Genomic DNA, 25894 nt, shown 5'->3' with positions numbered 1-25894 from the left:
ATTATTAATTGGGCATTTTATTTTTGACGTAAATAATCAGTAAGGCAGGTTTTTACATTGTAGTTTAAGTAAGTGCCCCCTAACCCCCAGCAAATGGACTGTACCCAAAGGTAGGATCTATTATTCTTGTTTATTCTTGTTACTCTAGCATTCATATTGTTGACTTAGGCAGTTCTTCGAAGTGTTGTAAGTGGTTATTAGATCTCAGAGAACAGACTTTCTTAAAATAATTATGCTGCGTTTTTTTTAATTGTAATTCTAGTTTAATTTTTAAATGTTCTATTTTATATAGTAAAACCTGCATACCAGAAAATACAAGAGATACAGACATATGTTAGGGATAGTTCTGGGTGTGGCTAGGTGTCCTAATAGCACTATAGGTAGATGTCACATTAACCAAATACAAATGCAAAAACATTTTGAAAAACTGGATGTTGAGCTCAGATGCGCTCTCAGCATTGCTTCATGCTTCCTACAAAACTTTATTTATACTCCTGAAGTGGCAAAGTGTTAACATTTTATTATAGATATTGATACAGTTTTCATCAAAACTATCAGCACTTTGAAGTCTGGGACCATCTTGTTTTATTCATTTTTGCATTTTCAGAGCCTAACACAGTACCCAATACGTTGTGGTACCCAGAAAATGTTCAGATAGTACTGATGTGGTATATCAAAACACCTCTGAATCAGTTAAACCATTTGTCAGGACAAAAAGCCTTAGCTCTCAAAATCTACTTCAAGTGAAATCAGCTTGAAGGAATGATTTGTGACTTAACCCCTAGAGTACCCTTGTTTATTCATGGCTCCCTGTGTCATAAATGAAGCGATCAGTAGAAAGGTTACCTCCGAGCTATCTAGTGTAGAATTTCCAGGAGAGATTCTGTTGTACTTCCACAGCCTCCCATCAATTTGGGATGGTAGCCTAACAAAAAAAGAGGGCTTTTCTTATAACCTGTAATTGTACCTGTGTCCCCCTCTTGTGTCTACCAAAGTGCTGTGTTCTTGGTTGGAGAATCCCAGGGACGTAATAGAAAATGTCATACATAAACTGTCTGAAAACCAGTTTTTTATTTCTTTAATGTAGGCAGTTATCACATCATCTTTGTAATTGAAAGGCGTGTGCAGTTTTTGCAAAACCATTTTTATGTTTGCTGGTTCGTTTGTTATGTAAGTCAGCTGCTATACATATCGTTTATTAAATCTCCACCTCAAATGTAAATTTTCAATTTAAGGTGAGGTGGATTGAAGGACATAGATGCCACCTTAAATGAAAATGACCTAAATTCTGAAATGTATTTTGTGTTCTAGCAACATTTATCAGTGTACATTTATTTTTTTAATTCAATGAAGCATAAAAGATTATAAAGAAGAAAAAATGGCCACAGTCTCATTGACAAGATAACTTCTGTTGATAATTTGTTTTTGCTGCACATATATTACTAGGCAAGCATAAGTACCTTTGTTGACATTTTTTAAAATAGAAATAATACATACACATGATTAAAAAATTTAAACTGTATAAAAATAAAATTCTTTGTCTCCCCCAAAATTGCTTTGGATTCTTCTTCGAAAAAAATTATACAAAATGCTTTATGCCATACTTTAGAATTTTGCTCTTTTTCTGGTTTTATGTATCTTGGCGTCCTTTCCATACCAGCATATGCAGATGCCTCATTTTTGTGCACCCCTACCACGTGGATTAGCCTATTTCTTCTACCAGTCTTATATTGGTACATATTTAGATTGTTTCCAGTTTTGTTGCAGTGTTGCAGTAAACATCCTATTGACATATTTTGGTATAGGCTAATTTGTGAGCAGTAGAATCACTGGGGCTTGGAATATATGCAATTTCAAAGACATTTTCAAATTTCCATCCAAAGATGAGACCAGTTTTCATTTTTGTCAACAGGGAGTCAGCGTACTAAATTTTCCTGGATCCTTGTCTGTATTAAAAAACATTTTTTAAAATTTCTACTAATTCAGCAGGTGAGCTAAATAATATTTTTAAGAAAGGGAAATATGGGGGTGCCTGGGTGGCTCAGTTGGTTAAGTGTCTGACTCTTGATTTCACCTCCAGTGATGATCTTAGGGTCCTGGTACTGAGCCCCACATCAGGCTCCACGCTCAGCAGGGAGTCTGCTTGAGGATTCTCTCCCTCTGCCTCTCCCGTCCTTGTCTCTCTCCCTCTCCCCTCACAAAAAATAAATAAATCTTTTAAAAAAAGAAAAAGAGAAAGGGAAATATATTACTTTTTAATGTCTGTAGGATTTGAAAAATGTTGAAAAAACTAATAGTCTTATCTTTAATTCTTCTTTTTGTTTTACATATTAAGAGATGAAATTGGCCTGATCCCATGTCCTGAAGCTAGGTACAACCGGAGTCCCATAGTCCTGGTTGAAAACAAACTTGGTGTGGAGAGCTGGTGCGTCAAGTTCCTCTTACCGTATGTCCACAACAAGCTCCTTTTGTACAGAATGAGAAAGCAATGGCTGAACAAAGATGGTGAGTATGAATTCTGTCTTTCTCCTTTGTTTTTTAGAAACAGCATGGAATACAGGGGGAAGAACCTTCTCTGGGTGTTGGCATTCCTAGATTTTGGTTCTGGCTCTTTCATTCACTGCCTGGGTAGCAGCTTAACCTCTCTGTCAAATGAGGAGTTTGGACCTGTCAGTAGTTTTCAGATTTTGCCTCCATAGTGATACAGGATTCCAGGATACCTCCTGCAGCCTGGACAGTAAAACAGAGCAGTTCTGATTTTACCTTTTTACGTATCAGGGTTACTTATGAAATTTTATTTGAAGAAGACATTCTATGACTATAAAAGAAAGTTGGAAAAATACTGAAGACGACTCTAGTTCCTACAAGCTCAGATTCTCTACTTTCTAATCCTTTAGGAACTCAATAAGCAATAGAACTCATTTTGGTAGGAGACCAAATGGGATAACGGAGGCATGATGGAGGTAGTTACACTGTGACCCAGCTCAGTGATTTATGGAGGTGCTGTTGTGCTTTGAATCCCAGTTGAGCTTTGGCCCTCTGTGTCTTCCTATGCTGATGTAAGCAAAAGAAAACCCTCCCAGCATTCACTTCTTTTGCTCCTCTGAGACCGTTTTTGCTACATGGGACAATCTCTATTCATCCTACCTGGTCTCTTTTCTTAGCATTCCCCCATATGCGATATTAAGCCTCCATGTGTATGAATTCCCTTTACTTTTTAGGTTAAAAAAAAAAAAAGTAGAGGGGGAGGAGTTAAGATGGCGGAGGAGTAGGGGACCCCTTTTTCAGCCGGTTCCCTGAGTTGAGCTGGATAGGTACCAGAACAGCAGGAACATCCACGGAATCAGCTTGAGACGCAGGAAGATACATCTGGATCTCTACAAATGAACATCTCCAGCGCTGAGTATTGAGGTAGGAAGCGGGGAGCCGTGAAACCGCGCACAGATATCAGAAGATAAACAAGGGGGAGGGAGCCGCCGTGTCAGGGCCCCGGGAAACGGTAGCCACCTGCACGGGGGAGTGGGCGGACCGTGGACCCACACCCTTGAGACAGCAGACTGAGACCGTGAGCTGGGGGGCATGCGCTACCAAGCATCACACGGAATTCCGGAACTCCGGTGTGCTCACTGGATCCAGACTGAGACTGGGAGCTCAGGGAGCACGTGCGGGGCGGCTGGCGGGCCACCTGCATGGGGGAGCAGGTGGACTCGCGGATGGCACCCGCAAGACAGCAGACTGAGACCGGGAGCTCTGGGAGCGCGCGGGGCGGCTGGCGACTGGTGGCTGGCGGGGTTAGAAACACAAAGGACAGAGACGCGCCGGCCCTGGAAGTGAGGGCTGGGATGCCGGGTGTGGGGCGCACCGCCCGGGATGCTGCAGGATTGAGCAGCACCAACAGAAACAGAGTTAAAGTGGCCAGAACATCAGTGGAGAATGGGCCGCAATCCCTCTGTTCTGTGACAGAGGCTGAATTTCGGCCGCTGCTGCTCTGACTCTCAGAAGAGGCACAGCAAACCACCAGGGAAAGCCGCCAGAGAACAAAAGCCCGGAAATACCGGCTCACAGGGTGCCCATCCCCATCCCCCCTTGCGGGGGACATGGAGACTCTACCCAAACAGGGTTTCCTGAGTATCGGCACGGCAGGTCCCTCCCCCAGAAGGCAGGCTGAAAAATCAAGAAGCCCACAACCCGGAGTGCCTGAGTGGCGCAGTCATTAAGCGCCTGTCTTCGGATTAGGGTGTGATCACAGCGTTCCGGAATGGAGTCCCTCATCGGGCTTCTCCGCTGGGAGCCTTCTTCTTCCTCTCCCACTCCTCTGCTTGGGTTCCCTTTCTTGCTGACTGTCTCTCTCTCTCTCAAATAAATAAATAAACTCTTTAAGGAAGAAGCCCACATCCCTAAGATCTCTATAAAACAAGGGCGCACGGCCTGGGTCCCAGTCAACACTTGGGCTCTGGACAACCCTGCAATCTCTCTTCATCAGAATGACGAGAAGGAGAAGTCCCCCCCAGCAAAGAAAAGATAATGAGTCTGTGGCCTCTGCCACAGAATTGGCCTCGGCCACAGAATTAATACATATGGATGTATCCCAATTATCAGAAATGGAATTCAGAGCAACAATGGTCAAGATGATGAGTAAACTTGAAAAAAGCATCAGAGAAAGCGTTGCTGAGAATATAGAATCCCTAAGGGCAGAAATGAGAGCGAATCTGACAGAAATTAAAAATTCTATGAGCCAAATGCAGTCAAAACTAGAGGCTCTGACGGCCAGGGTCACCGAGGCAGAGGAACGCGTTAGCGAATTGGAGGATGGGTTAGTAGAAGAAAAAACGAAAATAGAAGCTGGTCTTAAAAAAATCCACGCCCACGAATGTAGATTACGGGAGATTACTGACTCTATGAAACGATCCAATGTCAGAATCATCGGCATCCCTGAAGGGGTGGAGAAAAACAGAGGTCTAGAAGAGATATTTGAACAAATTGTAGCTGAAAACTTCCCTAATCTAGCAAGGGAAACAAGCATTCGTGTCCAAGAGGCAGAGAGGACCCCATCCAAGCTCAACCAGGACAAACCTACGCCACGGCATGTCATAGTGCAATTCGCAAATATTAGATCCAAGGATACAGTATTGAAAGCGGCCAGGGCAAAGAAATTTCTCACGTACCAAGGCAAAGGTATCAGGATTACGTCAGACCTGTCTACAGAGACCTGGAATGAGAGAAAGGCTTGGGGGGGCATTTTTAAAGCTCTTTCAGAGAAAAACATGCAGCCAAGGATCCTTTATCCAGCAAAGCTGTCATTCAGAATTGATGGAGAAATAAAGACGTTCCAAAATCGCCAATCATTAACCAATTTCGTAACCACGAAACCAGCCCTACAGGAGATATTAAGGGGGGCTCTATAAAGGTAAAAAGGCCCCAAGAGTGATACAGAGCAGCAAGTCACAACCGATACAAAGACTTTAAAGAGAAATGGCATCATTAAAATCATATCTGTCAATAATCTCTATCAATCTAAATGGCTTAAACTCTCCCATAAAACGCCACAGGGTTGCAGATTGGATAAAAAGACATGACCCATCCATTTGCTGTCTACAAGAGACTCATTTTGAACCCAAAGATGCATTCAGACTTAGAGTAAGGGGATGGAGTACCATCTTCCACGCAAATGGACCTCAAAAGAAAGCTGGAGTAGCAATTCTCATATCAGATAGACTGGATTTTAAACTAGAGGCCATAGAGAGAGATACAGAAGGGCACTATATTATTCTTAAAGGAAGTATTCAACAAGTGGATATGACAATTATTAATATATATGCCCCCAACAGGGGAGCAGCAAGATACACAAGCCAACTCTTAACCAAAATAAAGAGACATATAGATAAGAACACAGTAATAGTAGGGGACCTCAACACCCCACTATCAGAAATAGACAGAACACCCTGGCAAAAACTAAGCAAAGAATCAAAGGCTTTGAATGCCATACTCGACGAGTTGGACCTCATAGATATATATAGAACACTACACCCCAGAACCAAAGAATACTCATTCTATTCAAATGCCCATGGAACATTCTCAAGAATAGATCATGCTCTGGGACACAAAACAGGTCTCAGCCAATACCAAAAGATTGAAATTATCCCCTGCATATTCTCAGACCACAACGCTCTGAAATTGGAACTCAACCACAAGGAAAAACCTGGAAGAAACTCAAACACTTGGAGGCTAAGAACCATCCTGCTCAAGAATGACTCGATAAACCAGGAAATCAAAAAACAAATTAAACAATTTATGGAGACCAACGAGAATGAATACACAACGGTCCAAAACCTATGGGATACTGCAAAGGCAGTCCTAAGGGGGAAATACATAGCCATCCAAGCCTCACTCAAAAGAATAGAAAAATCTAAAATGCAGTTTCTATATTCTCACCTCAAGAAACTGGAACAGCAACAGAGGGACAGGCCTAACCCACTGACAAGGAAGGAGTTGACCAAGATTAGAGCAGAAATCAATGAATTAGAAACCAGAAGCACAGTAGAGCAGATCAACAGGACTAGAAGCTGGTTCTTTGAGAGAATCCATAAAATTGATAGACCACTGGCAAAACTTGTCCAAAAACAAAGAGAAAGGACTGAGATTATTAAAATTATGACTGAAAAGGGAGAGGTCACGACCAGCACCATTGAAATTGCAAGGATTATTAGAAACTTTTATCAACAGCTATATGCCAAAAAACTAAACAATCTGGAAGAGATGGAGGCCTTCCTGGAAACCTATAAACTACCAAGACTGAAACAGGAAGAAATAGATTTCTTAAATAGGCCAATTAACTATGAAGAAATTGAGTCAGTGATAAACAACCTTCCAAATAATAAAACTCCAGGCCCAGACGGTTTTCCTGGGGAATTCTACCAAACATTCAAAGAAGAAATAATACCTATTCTCCTAAAGCTATTTCAAAAAATAGAAACAGAAGGAAAGCTACCAAACTCATTCTATGAGGCTAATATTACCTTGATCCCCAAACCAGGCAAAGACCCCCTCAAAAAGGAGAATTACAGACCGATTTCTCTAATGAATATGGATGCCAAAATCCTCAACAAGATCCTTGCTAATAGAATCCAACAGTACATTAAAAGGATTATCCATCATGACCAAGTGGGATTCATACCTGGGATGCAAGCATGGTTCAACACTCGCAAATCAATCAATGTGATACATCATATCAACAAGAAAAGACTCAAGAACCATATGATCCTCTCAATTGATGCAGAAAAAGCATTTGACAAAATACAGCATCCTTTCCTGATTAAAACCCTTCAGAGTGTAGGAATAGAGGGTACATTTCTCAATCTCATAAAAGCCATCTATGAAAAGCCTACTGCAAGCATTATTCTCAATGGGGAAAAGCTGGAAGCCTTTCCCTTAAGATCAGGAACACGACAAGGATGCCCACTCTCGCCACTATTATTCAACATAGTACTAGAAGTCCTTGCAACAGCAATCAGAAGACAAAAAGGGATCAAAGGTATCCAAATCGGCAAAGAAGAAGTCAAACTGTCTCTCTTTGCAGATGACATGATACTCTATATGGAAAACCCAAAGGAATCCACTCCCAAACTATTAGAAGTTATAGAACAATTCAGTAAGGTGGCAGGATACAAAATCAATGCCCAGAAATCAGTTGCATTTCTATACACGAATAACGAGACTGAAGAAAGAGAAATTAGGGAATCCATCCCATTTACAATAACACCAAAAACCATACGTTACCTTGGAATTAACTTAACCAGAGACGTAAAGGACCTATATCCTAGAAACTATAGATCACTTTTGAAAGATATTGAGGAAGACATAAAAAGATGGAAAAATATTCCATGCTCATGGATTGGAAGAATTAACATAGTTAAAATGTCCATACTACCCAGAGCAATCTACACTTTCAATGCTATCCCGATCAAAATACCGAGGACATTTTTCAAAGAACTGGAACAAATAGTCCTTAAATTTGTATGGAACCAGAAAAGGCCCCGAATCTCCAAGGAACTGTTGAAAAGGAAAAACAAAGCTGGGGGCATCACAATGCCGGATTTCGAGCTGTACTACAAAGCTGTGATCACAAAGACAGCATGGTACTGGCACAAAAACAGACACATCGACCAATGGAACAGAATAGAGAACCCAGAAATGGACCCTCGGCTCTTTGGGCAACTAATCTTTGATAAAGCAGGAAAAAACATCCGGTGGAAAAAAGACAGTCTCTTCAATAAATGGTGCTGGGAAAATTGGACAGCTACATGCAAAAGAATGAAACTTGACCACTCTCTCACACCATACACAAAAATAAACTCCAAATGGATGAAAGACCTCAATGTGAGACAGGAATCCATCAAAATTCTAGAGGAGAACATAGGCAACAACTTCTATGACATCGGCCAGAGCAACCTTTTTCACGACACATCGCCAAAGGCAAGAGAAATAAAAGATAAAATGAACTTATGGGACTTTATCAGGATAAAGAGCTTCTGCACAGCCAAGGAAACAGTCAAAAAAACTAAGAGACAGCCCACGGAATGGGAGAATATATTTGCAAAGGACACCACAGATAAAGGACTGGTATCCAAGATCTACAAAGAACTTCTCAAACTCAATACACGAGAAACAAATAAACAAATCATAAAATGGGCAGAAGATATGAACAGACACTTTTCCAATGAAGACATACAAATGGCTAACAGACACATGAAAAAATGTTCAAAATCATTAGCCATCAGGGAAATTCAAATCAAAACCACACTGAGATACCACCTTACGCCAGTTAGAATGGCAAAGATAGACAAGGCAAGAAACAACAATTGTTGGAGAGGATGTGGAGAAAGGGGATCCCTCCTACATTGTTGGTGGGAATGCAAGTTGGTACAGCCACTCTGGAAAACAGTGTGGAGGTCCCTTAAAAAGTTAAAAATTGAACTACCCTATGACCCAGCCATTGCACTACTGGGTGTTTACCCCAAAGATACAGACGTAGTAAAGAGAAGGGCCATATGCACCCCAATGTTCATAGCTGCATTGTCCACAATAGCCAAATCATGGAAGGAGCCGAGATGCCCTTCAACAGATGACTGGATTAAGAAGCTGTGGTCCATATATACAATGGAATATTACTCAGCTATCAGAAAGAACGAATTCTCAACATTTGCTGCAACATGGACGGCACTGGAGGAGATAATGCTAAGTGAAATAAGTCAAGCAGAGAAAGACAATTATCATATGATTTCTCTCATCTATGGAACATAAGAACTAGGATGATCGGTAGGGGAAGAAAGGGATAAAGAAAGGGGGGTAATCAAAAGGGGGAATGAAACATGAGAGACTATGGACTATGAGATACAAACTGAAGCCTTCAGAGGGGAGGGGGGTGGGGGAATGGGATAGACTGGTGATGGGTAGTAAGGAGGGCACGTATTGCATGGTGCACTGGGTGTTATACGCAACTAATGAAGCATCGAACTTTGCATCGGAATCCGGGGATGTACTGTATGGTGACTAACATAATATAATTAAAAAAATCATTTAAAAAAAAAGTTTAAAATGCACCCCCCCCAAAAAAAAAAAGGTAGAGTACTCATCCAAGACCGTGTTCTTAACTGTTTTTATAAAGCTGCCCCTTCCCACATACAGCCAGCCGTACCTTCCAAAGTGCTCAGTATGTCTACAGGCTCATTTTGAATAAGAACTTTGTTTCCTAGAGAATTTTAATTACCAGTTTGGTAGCCATTACCATGAGCCTACTCATACCAGAAGCTGTTCTAAGTACTGTGGGGATAAAAAGATGAATAATACATGTTTCTTTTACTCAAGAAGCTTACAGTTGGGTGAAAAACAATCTCTTTGTGGAGTGTTGCAAAAGGCAGGACATAGTGATTTCCTTGTATTCCTCTTAGCATTGTCCTTAACATACTGTTACAATAGCACTTTGCCCTGTTTAGACCAGTAGAAAAGGAATCTGACTCAAAAATTTAACATGAAATAGTTTTTTTTCTGTGTGTTTCACTCAATTGGTCCTCTGATATATGTCTCTTAGAAGGCTATGCCTATGTTTATGGCATAGCTTGAGTTTTTGGCATAAACTTAAACGTATACGTTTAGCCGTAAATTTAAAGGCAATTTATTTATCCATTGTTAGGCGCTCTTTCATTTTCCCTTTCATCACCCTAAAGTTGTTAGTTTGTTTATGAAACCTGTATAAGTTTCAGTAACATTAAGGTACAAAATAACACCATATGAATCCATCAAGTTTTCTTTGTTTTGTTTTTTTGCCAAACACAGCTGTATTGTGTATGTTCTGGCATCTAAAAATGTATAATTGAGCCAATACATAACTAGCTTGGGGAGATGGGGAGACAGAATGATGCTCTTGTAGTAGTGAAGAAACAGCATAAATTTTAAAATGTCAAAGACTGCTGTTAACGTTTCAGGTCATCATTTTTTGCCCATTCATGTACGTTAGCCTAGCCTGCCCTCTCCCTGCAGCCTTCCAGGTCCTGCTCTCCATTTCCCTGTGTCTTGTCTCTCTGGACGCTGCCTTGCAGGCTTGGCTGAGTGTCCTCATGATGAAGTTGTAGTCTTAGTCGGCCCAAGAAGAGCAGGCAGAAGACCAGTGGTTACGCTCACTCCCACAAATAGCTGGCATCTGAATGTTGCATTCTGGTGTAACTGTGTGTGAGTACAGGAGCAATTATTCTAACCTATATCCTCGCGGAAACAGTTTTTAATTTCACTTTTTCGGTGGGTGGTGACAGCATAGTTTAGCGTAGTATCACATACTACTCAGGTAGTGTATTGTCTTAACAGTAAAAACATGGACGTGAATTTCTGATGTGACAGAAAAAAGGTACCTGAAAATGCTGATTAACATAAGAGAATAATACCAAACTTGTGAATCAAAGCAGTTATTACACAGAGCTGAATAGTGCTATAAAAAAAAAAAGTAAAAAATTTAAGGAAAAAGCAGTTATTTTGTGAAAATGCTGTACCTTTCGAGCTGTATTTGTAGAAAACATACATACGAAGAGCCAGGTGAAGAAGGCTCTCAGTTTAAGAATTTCGGAAATGTCAGTGTCTGTGTGATTGATCATGGCCAAATCCGAGGCATCACCCAGGAATGTATTCTGTAACTGAAGGTGACCTTTATTCTTGGGAGAGATTATTCTCTCTTTAACCAAACTGAATTCATGCTCTCATTAATGTGCTGAATTCCTCAGATGTTTGGAAAGCATCTGTACTGGTTAGAGTTCTCTAGAGAAACAACCAGAAAATTTTATGTAGAGAGAGATTTATTGTGACAAATAGGCTGACATGATTGTGGAGGCTGAGAAGTCGCACAGTCTGCTTTCTTGAAGCTGGAGACCCAAGAAAGCCAATGATAAAATTTAGCTTGAGTCTGACGGCCTCAGACCCCGGGAGAGCCAAAGGTTTAAATCCCAATCCAAAGGCCAGAGAAGATCAGATGAGATGTCCTAACCCAAGCAGACAGACAGGAAGCAAAAAGGGGCAAAGACCTCCTGCTTCCTCCTTTTGTTATGTACAAGCCCTCAACAGATTGGATGATGCCCCCCTTTTTGGGTAGAGCAGTCTACTTCATGGAGTCTACTGATTTAAATGCTAATCTCATCTGGAAATACCCTCACAGACAAACTCAGAAATAATGTTTAATAATGTTTAATCTGGACACCCTGTAGCCAGTCAAGTTTAACCCTAACACCAAAGTTAACCATCACAGCATTCCTGTTCGTTACTTAGAGACTGATATTTTGTAAGTCTGCTGCAGTAGTAGCCGTATTTGGTTTGGGAGAGGAATGATACTGTAATTCTGATTTTTGAGAGATCCATGACAAAACAAGAGGCAAGAGAGAAGTCCACAGCATTGGAGTCCTGACCAAGTGGAGCTCTGTCCCGCACTTGGACATTCTCCAAGTGTGTCCGCCCATCATTTTGCCTCACTGCTCTCTTTTGCACAGCCTCTGCCAACTGTGCTCTCTCTCACCTGGACAAATGTGATTACCCTACAGCTGGTCTACCCTGTTTTCAGTCTCGTTTTCTGTAATCCATCATGCCACTAGCCAGTCATTTCAAACAATGCTTCTCAGCAGGACTTCTTAGAAACACAGTTTGAGAGATGCTTTTCTGAAATGCGGATCTGTGCGTCTTACTTTGTGATGCATAGGGTCAAGGTGGAGTTCAGACTCCTTGGTATGGCATTCGAGGACCTTCACAGTCTGTCCCCAGCCTTCATTACCAGCCTTTTCCTCTGCTTTGCATTCAGCATCAGAGGTTGTATATGCTCAGCTCCCAGGCTGATGTCAGCCCACAGAGAGATTTTGTTTTGACTTACATAATGTTTCTTAAACTGTTTTTAATAAGTTGGGTAAACATTTAAAGTCAGGATGAACTTCTAAAGTTAGGATGGAAATCTGGATTTGTCTTCCCTTGAAAAATCAGAAGCGGTGGTTACATAAATTTCTGCACAGCTGCAATGGGCTGGGGCTCCTAGCCTCTGCTTTTCTTGACCAGGTAAGTGTCCTTCAGACACTAAGGCAGTGTCAGTTGCTACTTATCATCAGGTTTGCTTTGCTACTTTTTTGACGTTCACTTGAACCCTAGAAGCATTAGAGTCTGCAGCATCTGATATCCTGCCCAGCCACAACATACACTGTTGAGTCCTTGGACTTCGCTGTGTCCTCCTGCTTTACTTTACTTCCATGCCTTTGCTAAGGCTGGGTTCACATCTCATATTGTCACCACTGTTGTGATTGCCAGTGTGCGCATGTGTTCGGGCGCGCACACACACACACGCACACAGGAAGGCTGTTCGACTGCTTCAGGAAACAATAATTACTTCTCTTCACTCCTACGGGAGTCTTTTATTCAGACTGCTTGCAATAGTAGCACTTACCACACTTTATCGTAGTTGATTAAACATTTTCCCCAGGTAGATTGTGAGTTTGTTAGAAAGAGGGATTTTGGTTTGTCTTTTTTTATGTCCTCAGCTCCTTCATGTTTTCAATAGACATTTGTCAAAACGGAACCAGAGTTTGGTAAGCAAGAGATTTTAGCTTAATCTGGCTATTGATTCAGTGACTGTATTCTGTAATAAAAGGGCCTTTCTGGTGTTTACCACATAGCTTTATCTCAAACTTCTCTTCTTGTGGTCATTAGAATGCATTTTGGAGAAAGAGATTAACCAAATCAGTTGACCTTGGCTTTATTTCTAGGTGCATGAAAACATATCTCTGTCAGAGACAGTTGGCAAACGCAGTGACCATTACCAGATGATTGCTGGCGTTGGGCCATTTCTGGAATCCCATTGCAGCAAAGAAAGAATATTGATTTTTCTCTGACTTTTCTATAGCATCCTTTTGTCCTCTCCTTGTCACTGTTGGAATTTAGCTACTTTCCTGTGTATAATATGCCCTGATTCATTTTCTCCTTGTAATGTGATGATGAGTTAGTCATATATTGAAGTGATTTAACAAAGGAGCGTTCATTTGCTGGTATTTGTTCTGGTATTTGCAGAGAGATCTGTTTAATTTCAAGAGACCATAGGGATATCAGTAGCTCACATCTTCTGGGTAACAAAGAATATGGTATATGGTTGATAAAATGTAGAAGTAAAATAGATACCATCAACTGTTGATCATACATGTTTATCTTTAGATCTTGGTACAGTCCTGACTTGAAGAGGACAAAGTAATTGTAGACAGTGTGCTAGGGTGGAAAGAACATCTGCTTTGAAGGAAAACATCTGGCTGTAGACTCCGTTTATCGGCATGCTGAAGTCACTTAGCAGTGATTTTAGGCAAATTATTTAACCTCTTCCTATTTCTTCACCAAAAGAAGGGAATTGTGAAAGGTTTCAGAGGGTTGTTGAGAGGATCACATGAGTTAGTGTGTATAAAGCACCGAGCACAGTGCCTCGCACATAGTAGGCTCTCAAGAAACACTAGTTTCCTTTCTCTGATTTAACCAGAACCAGTGGGGAAGAAAAAAGGAAAAATACACATAATTCAGGAATGATTCTTTAATTATGTCCAGTATTTCTAAACTGGTTACTTCTCTTTCTTTGGCCCTTTCCCATTTCTGACATTTCACTTCCCCCTCACCTCTTGGGTCTGACTGGAATGCTCCCTGAAGGAGGTCCTATCTGAACTTGAGTCCTGAGTGAGGAGGAGTTGGCAGGTGGTCAGAGAGGAGGGGAAAGGGGCTTGTGGCTGTGTGTGTTTAATACACAACCCCCGAGGCTGTTGATGTTTTGAATCCTGAGATTCTTAGAAGTTGAGAAATAACCTGCTCAGCACTCGCCGCTTAGCCAGCTCGGGAGATTGTTTTCCTCCCCCTGGTGGCATCCGGTCCCAGTATAGCTTGTGGAACTGGGCTAGGAGCTACAGGCTTGGAAACTGGAGTGATCACTGAGTGCTTACTGTGTGTCAGGTATGGTCCTAACACTTCGTGAGTGTGAATCATTTCATACCCCCTGAGGTAGTACTATTATTAGTATTATTAGCTCCATTTTACATCTGAGGAAGACATAGAGTGAGGAAGACTCAGAGACATGAGTGACTTGCCCAGGAACTTCCCGGTACGTGTTAGAGCTGGGCTTTGAGTCCAGCAGTTGCTGTTGCTCTACGAGGCAGGGTGAGCCCCTCTGATAGAGGAAGCCTTACTTTGATTAGCTTTCCTTTCCACACAGCCACAGAATGAAAAGTGGCAACTTAGGTATCTTCTGTGTTTACTAGCTTCTGCCTTGTCCTGCTATATGGAAGTATCTCTGTGATGGAGGATGAACTTGTCTTCAATTATGAGTGGGAAAAGAGAGTTGTGTTAGAAGTAGAGTTGAGCCTTCAGCAATGCAGGGATTGGGGCACTAGACTCACCGCGCCTGGTGCATTCAAAACTGCGTATAACTTTCGGCTCCCCCAAAACTTAACTAGTAAAAGCCTTATTGTTGATCAGAAGCCTTACTGATAACAGAAACAGTCAACACATACTTTGTATGTTACATGTATTATTTCCTGTATTCTTACAGTAAAGTAAGAGAAAAGAAAATGTTAGGAAAGTCATAAAACACATTTACAGTGCTATACTGTATTTATTGAAAAAAATTAGTATACAAATGGACCTATAAGGCACAAACCCATGTTGTTAAAGGGTCAGCTATACAAACAAATGGCGACTACCATTGGTTACACACATTTCTTTTTAATGCCAAAAGAGAGAGTCCAGTAAGTACCAGGTTATCTAGGTAGTTTAATGGATTTTGGAAAATTGTAGACTTGAAAAGAAACTCTAGAAGTCTTTCCATCATGCAGAGGCATTTTCATATAGCTACTTAACATGTGGGTTTTTTCATTCCTTATTTTATAAGTTTAGAAATTTAGATAGTTTCACTGTAAGAACAATGAATGGCTTCATTTCTGATTTCTTTGATTAATGTTGAAAGCATTCCTTGGTTGGTAAGTAGCATGGTATTTTGTTGAACAAATTTTGGTTGAGCATTCACTGTGTGTCAAATAACTGGAGAGCTGGAATGAATCTCATTGGCTCACAACAGAGATTGATGTTCTCATTATCCTTGTTTCACAGATAAGGAAACTGAAGTTCAAAAACATTAAATTACATAGGCAATTAAGTGGAGAGGCTGAGATTCAAACCCAGGTGGTGTGGCTTACAACTCCTCTATGCTGTGCGTGTACATGGAACTTCTTTTGAACAGGGGCCATATTTTTCTCATCTTTGTTGAGTGAATGAGTAATCTGAAGATGTATTAGAGAGGACCTGCCTCCAAAAACTGTAGTCTCATCAAGAAGAGAATATTTATACAATATCAGTAACAAAGTAAGATATGCACAGAACATAGAAATAAAGATTGCTTCCAGGTAGGTAGGTCAGGGGAGACTTTATGAGGAAAGATTTTTTATTTTTATTTTTTTGATATTCAGATATAGGAGGACATTTCTGGCAGAGAGAAGATCAGGCAGGTAAATCTGAATTATCCAGAGAAGGTAGTCAGATAGGAGTTGTGTTTAGAGAATGGTGGGGTTTGGCTCTGATGGAGTATAGCACATGAAGGGCAGGTAGTAGAAGGGAGGCTGACAAGGAGGTTGTGGCTTCTTGTTTCTGACCAGGTTCTAGTTTTCTGGGGCATTTCCCCAGTATCTTGTGCTCTAGTACCTACAAGCTTTTGGAGAGCACCCTGTGTGAACTTCCATGCCTCTTTATCCTTGCTCACACTTTCCAGTATACAGTGTTCTTTACCACTTTATTTACTTATAGCTTTCCCTGGGTACTCCAGTGAGAATTAATTTTGACTGCTTTGGTGGTTCCCAAAATAAGGTATATGTTTCCAGTTCATAATTATTTCATTTTGTCTTATATAATTTTTTGTATGTTCTCTCCAACTAAAGGGTAACCTTCTAGAAGGCAAGATCAGGTCTTAGTTATCATTATATCCATTCGGTCAGTCCTAAGGTCCCAGGTTAATATTTGCACATAATTAATACTTGGGATATTGTGGAATTAAATTACGGTATAGAAAATTATAGTTATTTTTCTTGGTAAATATTAAATTACTGCCAAAAGCTTCTTAAAAGTAAAAGAATGAAGAGGTTAATTAGATTATTCTTTATAGACATACTGTGTTTATGCATATAATGACTTGTAATGAGGAAGATAGAGGTCAAGAATGTATGCTAATCCTATCTCTAATTTATTTAATGTCATAGGAATGAAATCATAGGCTCACAATAATTTATAATTTCTTAAGATTGTTGAGAATGAAATCATTGATTTTTTTGTTCACTTAGAATATTTTAAAATGACTATAGAGATATATTTATGCATGTTCTTATGTTTTAAAAAGTTTATTAAACACTGAGATGTCCCCATTATTTATTATAGACAGGTATTTTAATTGCCATGTAATTGAGGTATTAAAAACAGTCAGATGCCGACTTTGCCATATACCAATTGGGTGCCCAGGGGCAAATTATTAAACTCTCTAAATGTCAATTTCCTTATCTGTAAAGCAAAACAAGAATATCTTGAACCATAATCATGAGAACTCAATGAAATAATGTAAAGGACTTCCAGTGGTGCCTGGTACACTACTGCTAAATAATTATAATTATTTTTATTATTTTATTTTACCTTGTGTTTAATATGAGGTTGGTAGAAGTTACCTTAATTTCATGCCCCTACATTGATCATCTTAATCCTAAAATTCTCTTTTCAGTTTTAGTAAAATGAAGACAGTATGTATAACTATATATAAACAAGTTTATGGAGGTTATTTGAGTATATGGGAATTCTGTCAATACCATGATAGCCAAATAGCTAGTGAATATTGAATAGGCTGTTAAAAAACGAAAATAGAAAATACTAAACAAAAACAAAAAAGTGTTCATAGTAATGATTATAAATTAAAGCTGTAAAATAAAACAAAGTATAAATTTTTATCTGATGCATTCATTTTTTGAATGGGGTTATATTAGAGTTACAGGGACGTAAGTGCATTCCTGTTACTTTTGGCAATATGAATAGATACCGTTCATTAGAAGGACAGTTTGGAAATGCTTAGTAGGAGCCATACATATATTGTTTGACGTAGTAATTCAACTCCTGGAAATATGTCCTGAGAAAATAATCTATGAGATAAAAAGTGTGTTTATAGTAATATTAACTATAATGGTAAAAACAGGCAAAAACCTAAAAGAATGATAAAGATAAATGATAGTATATTACACTAAAGGATTGTAATGCAGCTGTTAAAAATGCATAATATAGCAATATTGGAGAATGCATGTCAAATAATATTGAATGGAAAAAAGAGAACAAAATTATGCATTTATTATTGCTATGGCTTTGTAAAAATGTGGGTAAGAAAGGATAATCTTTGCAGGAGAATGTAAATAAATTGTGTTAAATGATTGAGTGGGTCTTTTTTCCCCTTTTGAAAATTTGCACATAGTCAATTATTGAAATATTTGTGGAATTAAAAGAATAACAGTATGGAAATTATATTTCTTTTCTTTGGTCAACATTAAATTAGAGCCAAGAACTATTAAAAGAATGAGTGAATAGTCTTTCTAGGCATATTGTATTGTAAAGTTGTTTCAGTGTCAGCGTTTAAGAGTTACTTTTATCATAAAGTAGAAAAAAATCTTGAGGATAATCTTTATATTTCTGGCAGCTTAGAACAGCGTATTTACAATTAAAATTACTATGAAACATGGTATATACATTAGTATAACATCAGATATAGAAGATATACAGGGCCTTAAAGAAATGCCAAGCTTCAAATGGTAGGACTATTTATAATGTGAATTCTCTTTATTTTAGAACTGATAGATGTCACATGCACCCTGCTGCTTCTGAACCCAGACTTTACCACTGCATGGAACGTAAGGTACGTCATTCTCATCAGTGATAAAATGAAATTGTTCAAATTTCTGAAGACCTATAAATCCCATACATTGTTAGCTTTTTGAAAAATGAAATATAAACCATGTATCTATGGCATTTTATGTTTATTTCTTCTACCCGATCTTCATAATATCTCCATGACAATTCTGACTTATACTTTGCTCCTTTGTGCATGTTTCTGTCTTTTCTCCATAAACTTTCCTGTCTGAAATAAAAATTATCATTGCAAATTACAGTATACCATTTGCTTTTATTTTCCTTCCTTTTCGGGGAGTGGGGCAGCCAGCATAACTGGTTGGTGTGTAAGGCGTTGGGTTATATATTTGTGAAGTGCAGTGGAAAGTGTGTAGGATGAGGATTCAAGGCCATGACCTTTTAGTGTCAGTTTAGTCACTAGCATTGTGACCTCTTTGGGCCAATCACTTGAAGTCTCTAGCACTCAGTATTTTGGGAAGGGGCCACGTTTTATTAATATCTTAGTTCCTTAACCTAGTTATGTTAGCTTTAAACACAAAATACTTTATAGAAATACCAAAGTTCAGACCAGGTTCATTTTTTATTTTTCATTGAAGTTTTTTCAGTTAAACAATATGTATAGTTTGTTTTTTTTTTTTTAAATGGTGGTCTCTTAGACTAACACCAATTCTTTTAGAGGAAAGCAGGATACAAGTTCTAGATGAATGAAAGTGAAGTCCTGTTGAAAGCTGTGAATACATTTTAAATTTTCCTGTAGGGAAGAGCCATAGGTTATGGTTCTTAATCTATAAAGATTACTTAAACAGTACTTTATTTAATTTTCTGTATATTTTAAGCAAGGTTACATTGTGAGTTAGTGTTCTATGATACCTACTAAATTTTTATCTATGTAATTCTATTATATGTCTTTTTAAGTTGTCTTTTGAATAATTAATGATCACATTTAGTATAAGGAGTAAGAGAAGTATAGAATGAGATATAAGGCTTTAAAATTTACATAATTTTAGAATTCTGATTTTTCTTTAATGAAAGCACAACCACAGGTAAGGAAAAGACTAATATTCATGAGTGGCTGGTGTATTATAGGGACATACTACAGCTTTATTCATGATCTCATTTAAGCCACACAATATTGACAGCATTTGTTCATTCATCAAATATTTACTGATTACTGTATGCTGAGTTCTAGACACTGGGGATAGAACTATGAACAAAACAAACATACCCTGTCCTTGTGGAATTTTTATTCTAATAGGGGAAGAAAAGAAACAAAGACATTACTAAGTAAAATACATATTAGATTAAGTGGTGGTTAAATCCTGTGGAGAAAAAGTGGGAAATAAGAACGTAGGGAAGACCAGAAAGAGGATGGGAAGAAGAGTATTGCAGTTTTAATTAGGGGACATCTGAGCAAAGACTGGCATGATTTGGGGAGCAATCTGTGGGTTCTGGGGTAAAAGCATTCCACGCAGAGGGAACAACAGCAAGTGGGAAGGCTGTCAGTGGTGCTGAAAGTGTTCCTTGGTGTTCTGGGACAGCAAGGCAGCCGGTGTAGCTGGAGTAGTGTGAATGAGGGAGAGAGTAATGGACCAGACCTCCTAGGGTTTTGTAGTTCTTCATATGCTGCTGGAGGAACTTGGACTTTTAGTCAGGGTGAGATAGGAAGTCATTAAAGCTGAGGAGGGGCAGTATCTCACGTAGGTCTAAAGACTCTGGCTCCTTTGGAAAGTAGACTGTAGGAGTGCAGGGAGTGGTTAGGAAGTTAGGCAGTGGTTGTGGTAATTTAGGTGAGAGATGCTTGTGACTTGAAGTAGAACTTTAGCAGTAGAAAAGGTGAGAAGTAATGATTCTGTATTTAATGAACTATATAAGCTTTGACTGTATTTAATAAACCTGTTTTAAAGACAGTGATGTACTAGATGCAGGAAGGAGAAAGAAGAGGGTCAAGTTTGACTCTGGTTTTTGGCCTGAGCAGCTGAAAGGAAAGTTGCCCTTTACAGAAATAAAGCAAGTCCTCTGCCTGGAAGAGGAGCAGATTGAGGTGGGGAGTGCCAGGTGGAAGTCAGGAGTTCAGTTTGGGACATGTTAGGTTTGTGGGTAGGTAGTTGTGTATGAATCTAAAGTTGAGGCAGGAGTTCTAAGCCAGATATAAATTTGGGAATCACTAGAAAACGGGTGGTATTTCAGGCCGTGGGATTGTTTGAGGTACCTATGTAGCTGCTGGAAAATTGGGAATTACATACATGGCTCATATTGGTGATTCACATTGTATTTCTGTTGGACAGCACTGTTCTAGAGTTTGTGGGATGAGGAAGAATCAGCAAAGGAGACCTTTAGGAGGGTGCTATGAACTTATCACTGAGAACTTTTTTGAGGGTTGGGACCATGTCTTTTTGTTTTCCTTTGTTTTCCTTGCATCTAGCACTCTAGTGCCTGGCACATACTTAGTTTGCAGACTGGGCACTGAAAATAATTCAGTGAAAATGAAATGAGGGTAATAGAGAAGTAGGAGTACCATTTTTATTCATGTTCTCCAATTCCTCATTTCCTTCAACAAGAAAAGATTCTTACTAGCATGATGCATACATATATAGTCATATATACATATATACACACATATGTAATTTATTGTGTATTTTATAGGGCAGTTCAGTGTAGGAAAAAGAATCTAGTCTTAAGATATGTGGATCTTAGATCTTTTTCATTAATTAACTAGCAGCTGTCTTTAGGCAAAACCTTTAACTTCACAATAGTTTTAGTTTCTATATCTGTGAAATAAAAGGTTTGAACTAGGTAATTTTTTAATGATTCCTTTCCAACTTTTTTTGATTTTGTGTGGTTTGGTTGTGTAAAGGGAAAATTGCTCCATAAATCTAACTTCAGTGATATTCACAGCAGTTGATTTTGAAAATTAGTCTAGTAAGATGATTAATAAAGTTTTGTGCTAGATGAATAAAAAGGAAACCTTGATTTTTAGAAAGATCCATTGTGGATATGTGTTCTAGTAAGTTTTAATTTGTATTAGTCAAACTAATTAACATGAAGACATAGAATCAGGAGTACATTTTATGCAAAAACAACCAGCTTTAGAAATAAATTGGCCTAACCTTATAAGGTCTCTTGCAAATCAGATACTCAGCACTTTATGTTTAATTGTTGGTGTATTTCTTCTGCAGTAACTGGGAAGCATTGAGTGATTTGACTATATTTTATAAACTGCTAAATGATAGTATTAATATGTCAGTCATTCATTTTATAGGTGTTGTGGTCTTAGGGAAAAAACAGAAGCAAGAATAGGTTTTTGAGCTGATTTCCTGTAATTACAGTAAATGACGAGTATACTTTTAAAAATCTACCTGGTTATAGAAAAAATGGTACATTTTTTTTGCTTTGAAATTCAGTGTATTATTTCGTGAAAGAGCTCGACTTCATAACAGTGTCCTATTTTTTCCATCAGTCTGTGAACACAGAGTAAGCAGAACCTCTTTGAGTAACTAAAATAGCTAACACCAGGCATCAGTGATCATGTCCTTTACTCATAGCCTATTAAAATTGGTGACTTTATTTTTTGCAGATTTGATGTTTGGTTCTGGCAGTTTGAGTTCACAGACCTTGAGTATAAGTTACTAAATCTCCCCCAGCTTCAGTTTTCTCATCGGTAAAACAGATAATACTAGGTTGTGCCATATAAAATTGTTGTTTTTATAAAACAAAAATAGTTCAACCTAAGCATCCAGATCCTGGTGTCTAACATTATTCTTTAATAAAAGGAAATAGGCTTCTTAAAGAAATACCTGATTCTAGGACCAGGGCAGGAAATCTATAATATTCATCTGGAACATTTCAAAGAGCCGGAATGTAAGGAAGTGCTCAAAAAACAAAATGATGGAAATAATGTCAAAGGGCTTCTAGTGGACAAAGCTGGAACAATTTGAGCAATAAAATAACATAATATTGGGTTATACCCTAAAGTGTAAAATGGATGTTCATACTGACATAAATAATTGAAGAAACAAATAAATAGTAGACAACAGACAGATCTCTCAAATAGAAGGATTCCAAATAATTTATCTAGGCAACCCCCTTCATGGAGTTGAGGTACAACTCCCCTCCTTCTTAAAGTGTAACTTCCTTCCAAAAAGTGCAGTGGAGAAACTGGACACAGACCATTTAAGCCAGGTAATCAAAGTCAGCATCAGCAGTGACAGGTCATGCTGGTATTTTGTGCTCCTGGATATGATGTGATAAAGATGGCACTTTTCTTTTGTGATCTTTTCCTCCTCAAACCCTAGTCTAACCATAAGAAAAACATCATACAAAATACCTGATTAGTACTCATAAAAACTGGCAAGGTATATCTGAGGAGCCTTTGGAGACATAACCAAATATAACGTCATAGATGGGATGCTGGACTATAGAAAAAGGACATGTGGCAAAAACTCAGGAATTCTGAATAAAGTATAGACTTCTAATAGTGCTTTACTGGTAATGATTCATCAGTTATGACCAAGATACCATAATAATATATTATTAATAAGGGAAGCTGAGTACAGTGTATATCAGAGTTCTCTGTACTACCCTCAGAACTTTTCTGTAAGTTTCAAACAGTTCCCATATTAGAACTTTTAAGATTTTATTTAGTTATTTTTTTTAAATAATCTCTACACCCAGCGTGGGGCTCAAACTTACAACATGAGATCGAGAGTCTTGTGCTCTAGCAACCGAGCTAGCCAGGTGCCCCAAAAGTTTATTTAAAAAAACAAAAAACAAAACAAAAAAACAATTGAGTATCAGCAATTTCATATATTTCAACATAATACAGGATTGTTTTGAGGATGAAATTAGATAATATATGTAAATCACTTAACACAGTGCCTGATTCAGGAAAAATGTTCAGTAAATGGTAATTTTTATGAAGATGACTCTTACCATTATTGCTATTTCAGAAAGAGTAACTAAAGATTCAGGGAGGAAAAAGATGGCATTTGTTTATTCAATCATACTATGTGCCAAGTACTGAGCTAGCCAGTGGAGATTTTGCCGTGGACAAGATACACATAGCCCCTGGTTTCCTACAAATTTTAAATCAAGTGACAACAGAGAGAAACCATAATTAATAGCTTGAGCTCTATAGAGAGAAGACAGAAAAACTTAAAAAATTAAGATAAACCAGGGATGCCTAGGTGGCTCAGTCAGTTAAGTGTCTGCCTACGGCTCAGGTCCTGATTCCACAAGCCCAACATCAAGTTCTCTGCTCAGCAGGGAGCCTGCTTCTCCCTCTGCTTGTTGCTCCCCGCTTGTGCCCTTTCTCGCTGACAAATAAATAGGTAAACTTCGTAGAACTAAAAAAGCCCTCACGTAATATGCCACAGCAAGGTTGCACATACAGCATGGCCCTGTTCCCTACCACCCCCTCCTCTTTACTACACAACACACATGGCCTTTTCCTTTCCTACATACTTCTCCCCCATATTTATTTGACCTTTGTTTTATTCCTTTGTCCTCTTGTTTGCAGTGTATCACCTAAGCTTTCAGGATGAATCTCAAAACCCAGCTTAGTCAATGTGCCTGAAAATAAAGCCACTTTGATTTAAGGCAGTACTCCATTTTCTCAATAAGAAAAATCCAAAAAAAAAATTTTAGGCTAATATCAATATGTAAACTTAAAGGTATGTGCATGAAATAAGCAAATGTCTTAATATGATACTTACTTTTTAAATTTCGTTACATACCTTTAAATAACATGTGAAGTATTTTAATTTATAAATTCATTGTTTTCCTACTCACATTTCATTAAACAATTTAATTCAAATGTCTCACATGGTTTATTGACATTAGTGACTTTGTCGTCACAAGAGTTATTTTTTTCAACTTATCCAGCCGTTTTCCAGAGCACATCATGTTTGCATGTATCTAGCTTGTTTGAGATACATATAGCACTTTTTTAATCCATGTATGACTGAAATTTTTCTGAAGATAGATCCCTACTTGAATGCATTTGAGCAGTTGATTTTCTTTTATTATATCTCTTGGTTAAATGATAGCTATAACGTAATCATTTACTATATTCCTTTTTCAGGTGATCTTTAAAAATTTTGTTTATGGGGCGTCTAGGTGGCTCAGTTGGCTAAGCGTCTGCTTTCGGCTCAGGTCATGATTCCAGGGTCCTGAGATCGGGCCTCATGTCTGGCTCCCTGCTCAGCGGGGAGTCTCCTTCTCCCTGTGCACTCTCACCCCGTTTGTGCTCTCTCTCTTTCTCAAATAAATAGATAAAATCTTAAAAAAAAAAAAAAAGATTTAAAAAAAATTTTTTTGTTTATGATAATATTCAGCACCTACAGTGTTCAATCCTGTCCCCAGGAATGTTTATTGAATTGATATTTCTTTTGCTTCTTTTTTTATGATTCTATCAGGTGATCTTTTTAAGCAGCCACATGTACCATTGATTGGGGTTGCTTTAGGGTAAGATATCTTCCCAAATAATGTTGAGCAAAATAAATTAAGAGAGTACCCCTAGGGGCATCTGGGTGGCTCAGTGGGTTGAGCGTCTGACTCTTGATTTCAGCTCAAGTCATAATCTCAGGGTTGTGAGATGGAGCCCTGCGTCAGTCTCCACGCTCAGCCTGGAATCTGGTTGAGATTCTCTCTCTCCCTCTCCCTCTGTCCCTCGCCATGCTTGCTCTCTCTCTCTCTCTCTCTCAAAATGAATAAATCTTTTTTTTTTTTTAAAGGAGCCCTAATTTAAGAAACTTCTTAAAGTTTCAGGTATAAAGTGACTCCTCTTTTCTGAAGAAAATTCTATTTCCCCATAGATATATATGGGAGTATAGGTAGGCAATTGTAATAAGGAAAGGTTTTAAATCTAGTAAATGGAAATTAGGCTTAATACAGTAAATTCTGTACCATTGTGGTTTGTAAACTTTGTGCATCACCTGGAGCACTTGTTCAAAACATTGCTTTGTCACTAGTTTTTGATTCAGCGGATCTGGGATGAGGCCTGAGAATCTATATTTCTTATAAGTTCCAGATGATGGTGATGTTGCAGTTAAGGACCTTACTTTGAGAAACACTGAATACAAAGAAGTTAAAATATATATAGAATAATATTTTGCTTCCTTTTACACTGTAAATCCTGACTTACTGTATAATGAAACATTACTGATTTCAGAAGAAAAAGGATGCAGGACTGTAAAAGTAATTGGCTGTTGCATTAAATATTCTTCCAATGACACATAGATTCCTGTACATTGAAAGAAAAACAGTCAATAAACCCATTTGTTAAAGTATCTATAAACCTCCTCAGTATCACTTGAAATTATATCCTGGAGTGAAGTGCCTGACCTAAAATGATCATAAAACATAAATACTTGACATCACTCTTCAGTATTTTCACTAAAAAGGAAGTTATTTTCCTTATCAAATAAAAATTTAGAAA

The 25894-nt window shown here is 38.5% G+C and overlaps 1 protein-coding gene across 3 annotated transcripts in view; it reads left to right on the top strand.

The window, feature by feature from the left end:
• The window catches only part of PTAR1 (protein prenyltransferase alpha subunit repeat containing 1), a 56085-nt gene that overhangs the window by 7473 nt on the left and 22718 nt on the right, over nucleotides 1–25894 (top strand). For all 3 annotated transcript variants that reach the window (XM_034646835.1, XM_034646836.1, XM_034646837.1), the window contains exons 2-3: nucleotides 2336–2505; nucleotides 18400–18466. In XM_034646835.1, coding sequence (XP_034502726.1) covers nucleotides 2336–2505; nucleotides 18400–18466 — 237 coding nt within the window. The remainder of the gene's footprint in view (nucleotides 1–2335; nucleotides 2506–18399; nucleotides 18467–25894) is intronic.

Source organism: Ailuropoda melanoleuca, chromosome 17, assembly GCF_002007445.2.
Source record: "Ailuropoda melanoleuca isolate Jingjing chromosome 17, ASM200744v2, whole genome shotgun sequence".
In the NCBI taxonomy this organism is placed as follows: Eukaryota; Metazoa; Chordata; class Mammalia; order Carnivora; family Ursidae; genus Ailuropoda; species Ailuropoda melanoleuca.
This window is presented reverse-complemented; position numbering and strand designations above follow the sequence as displayed.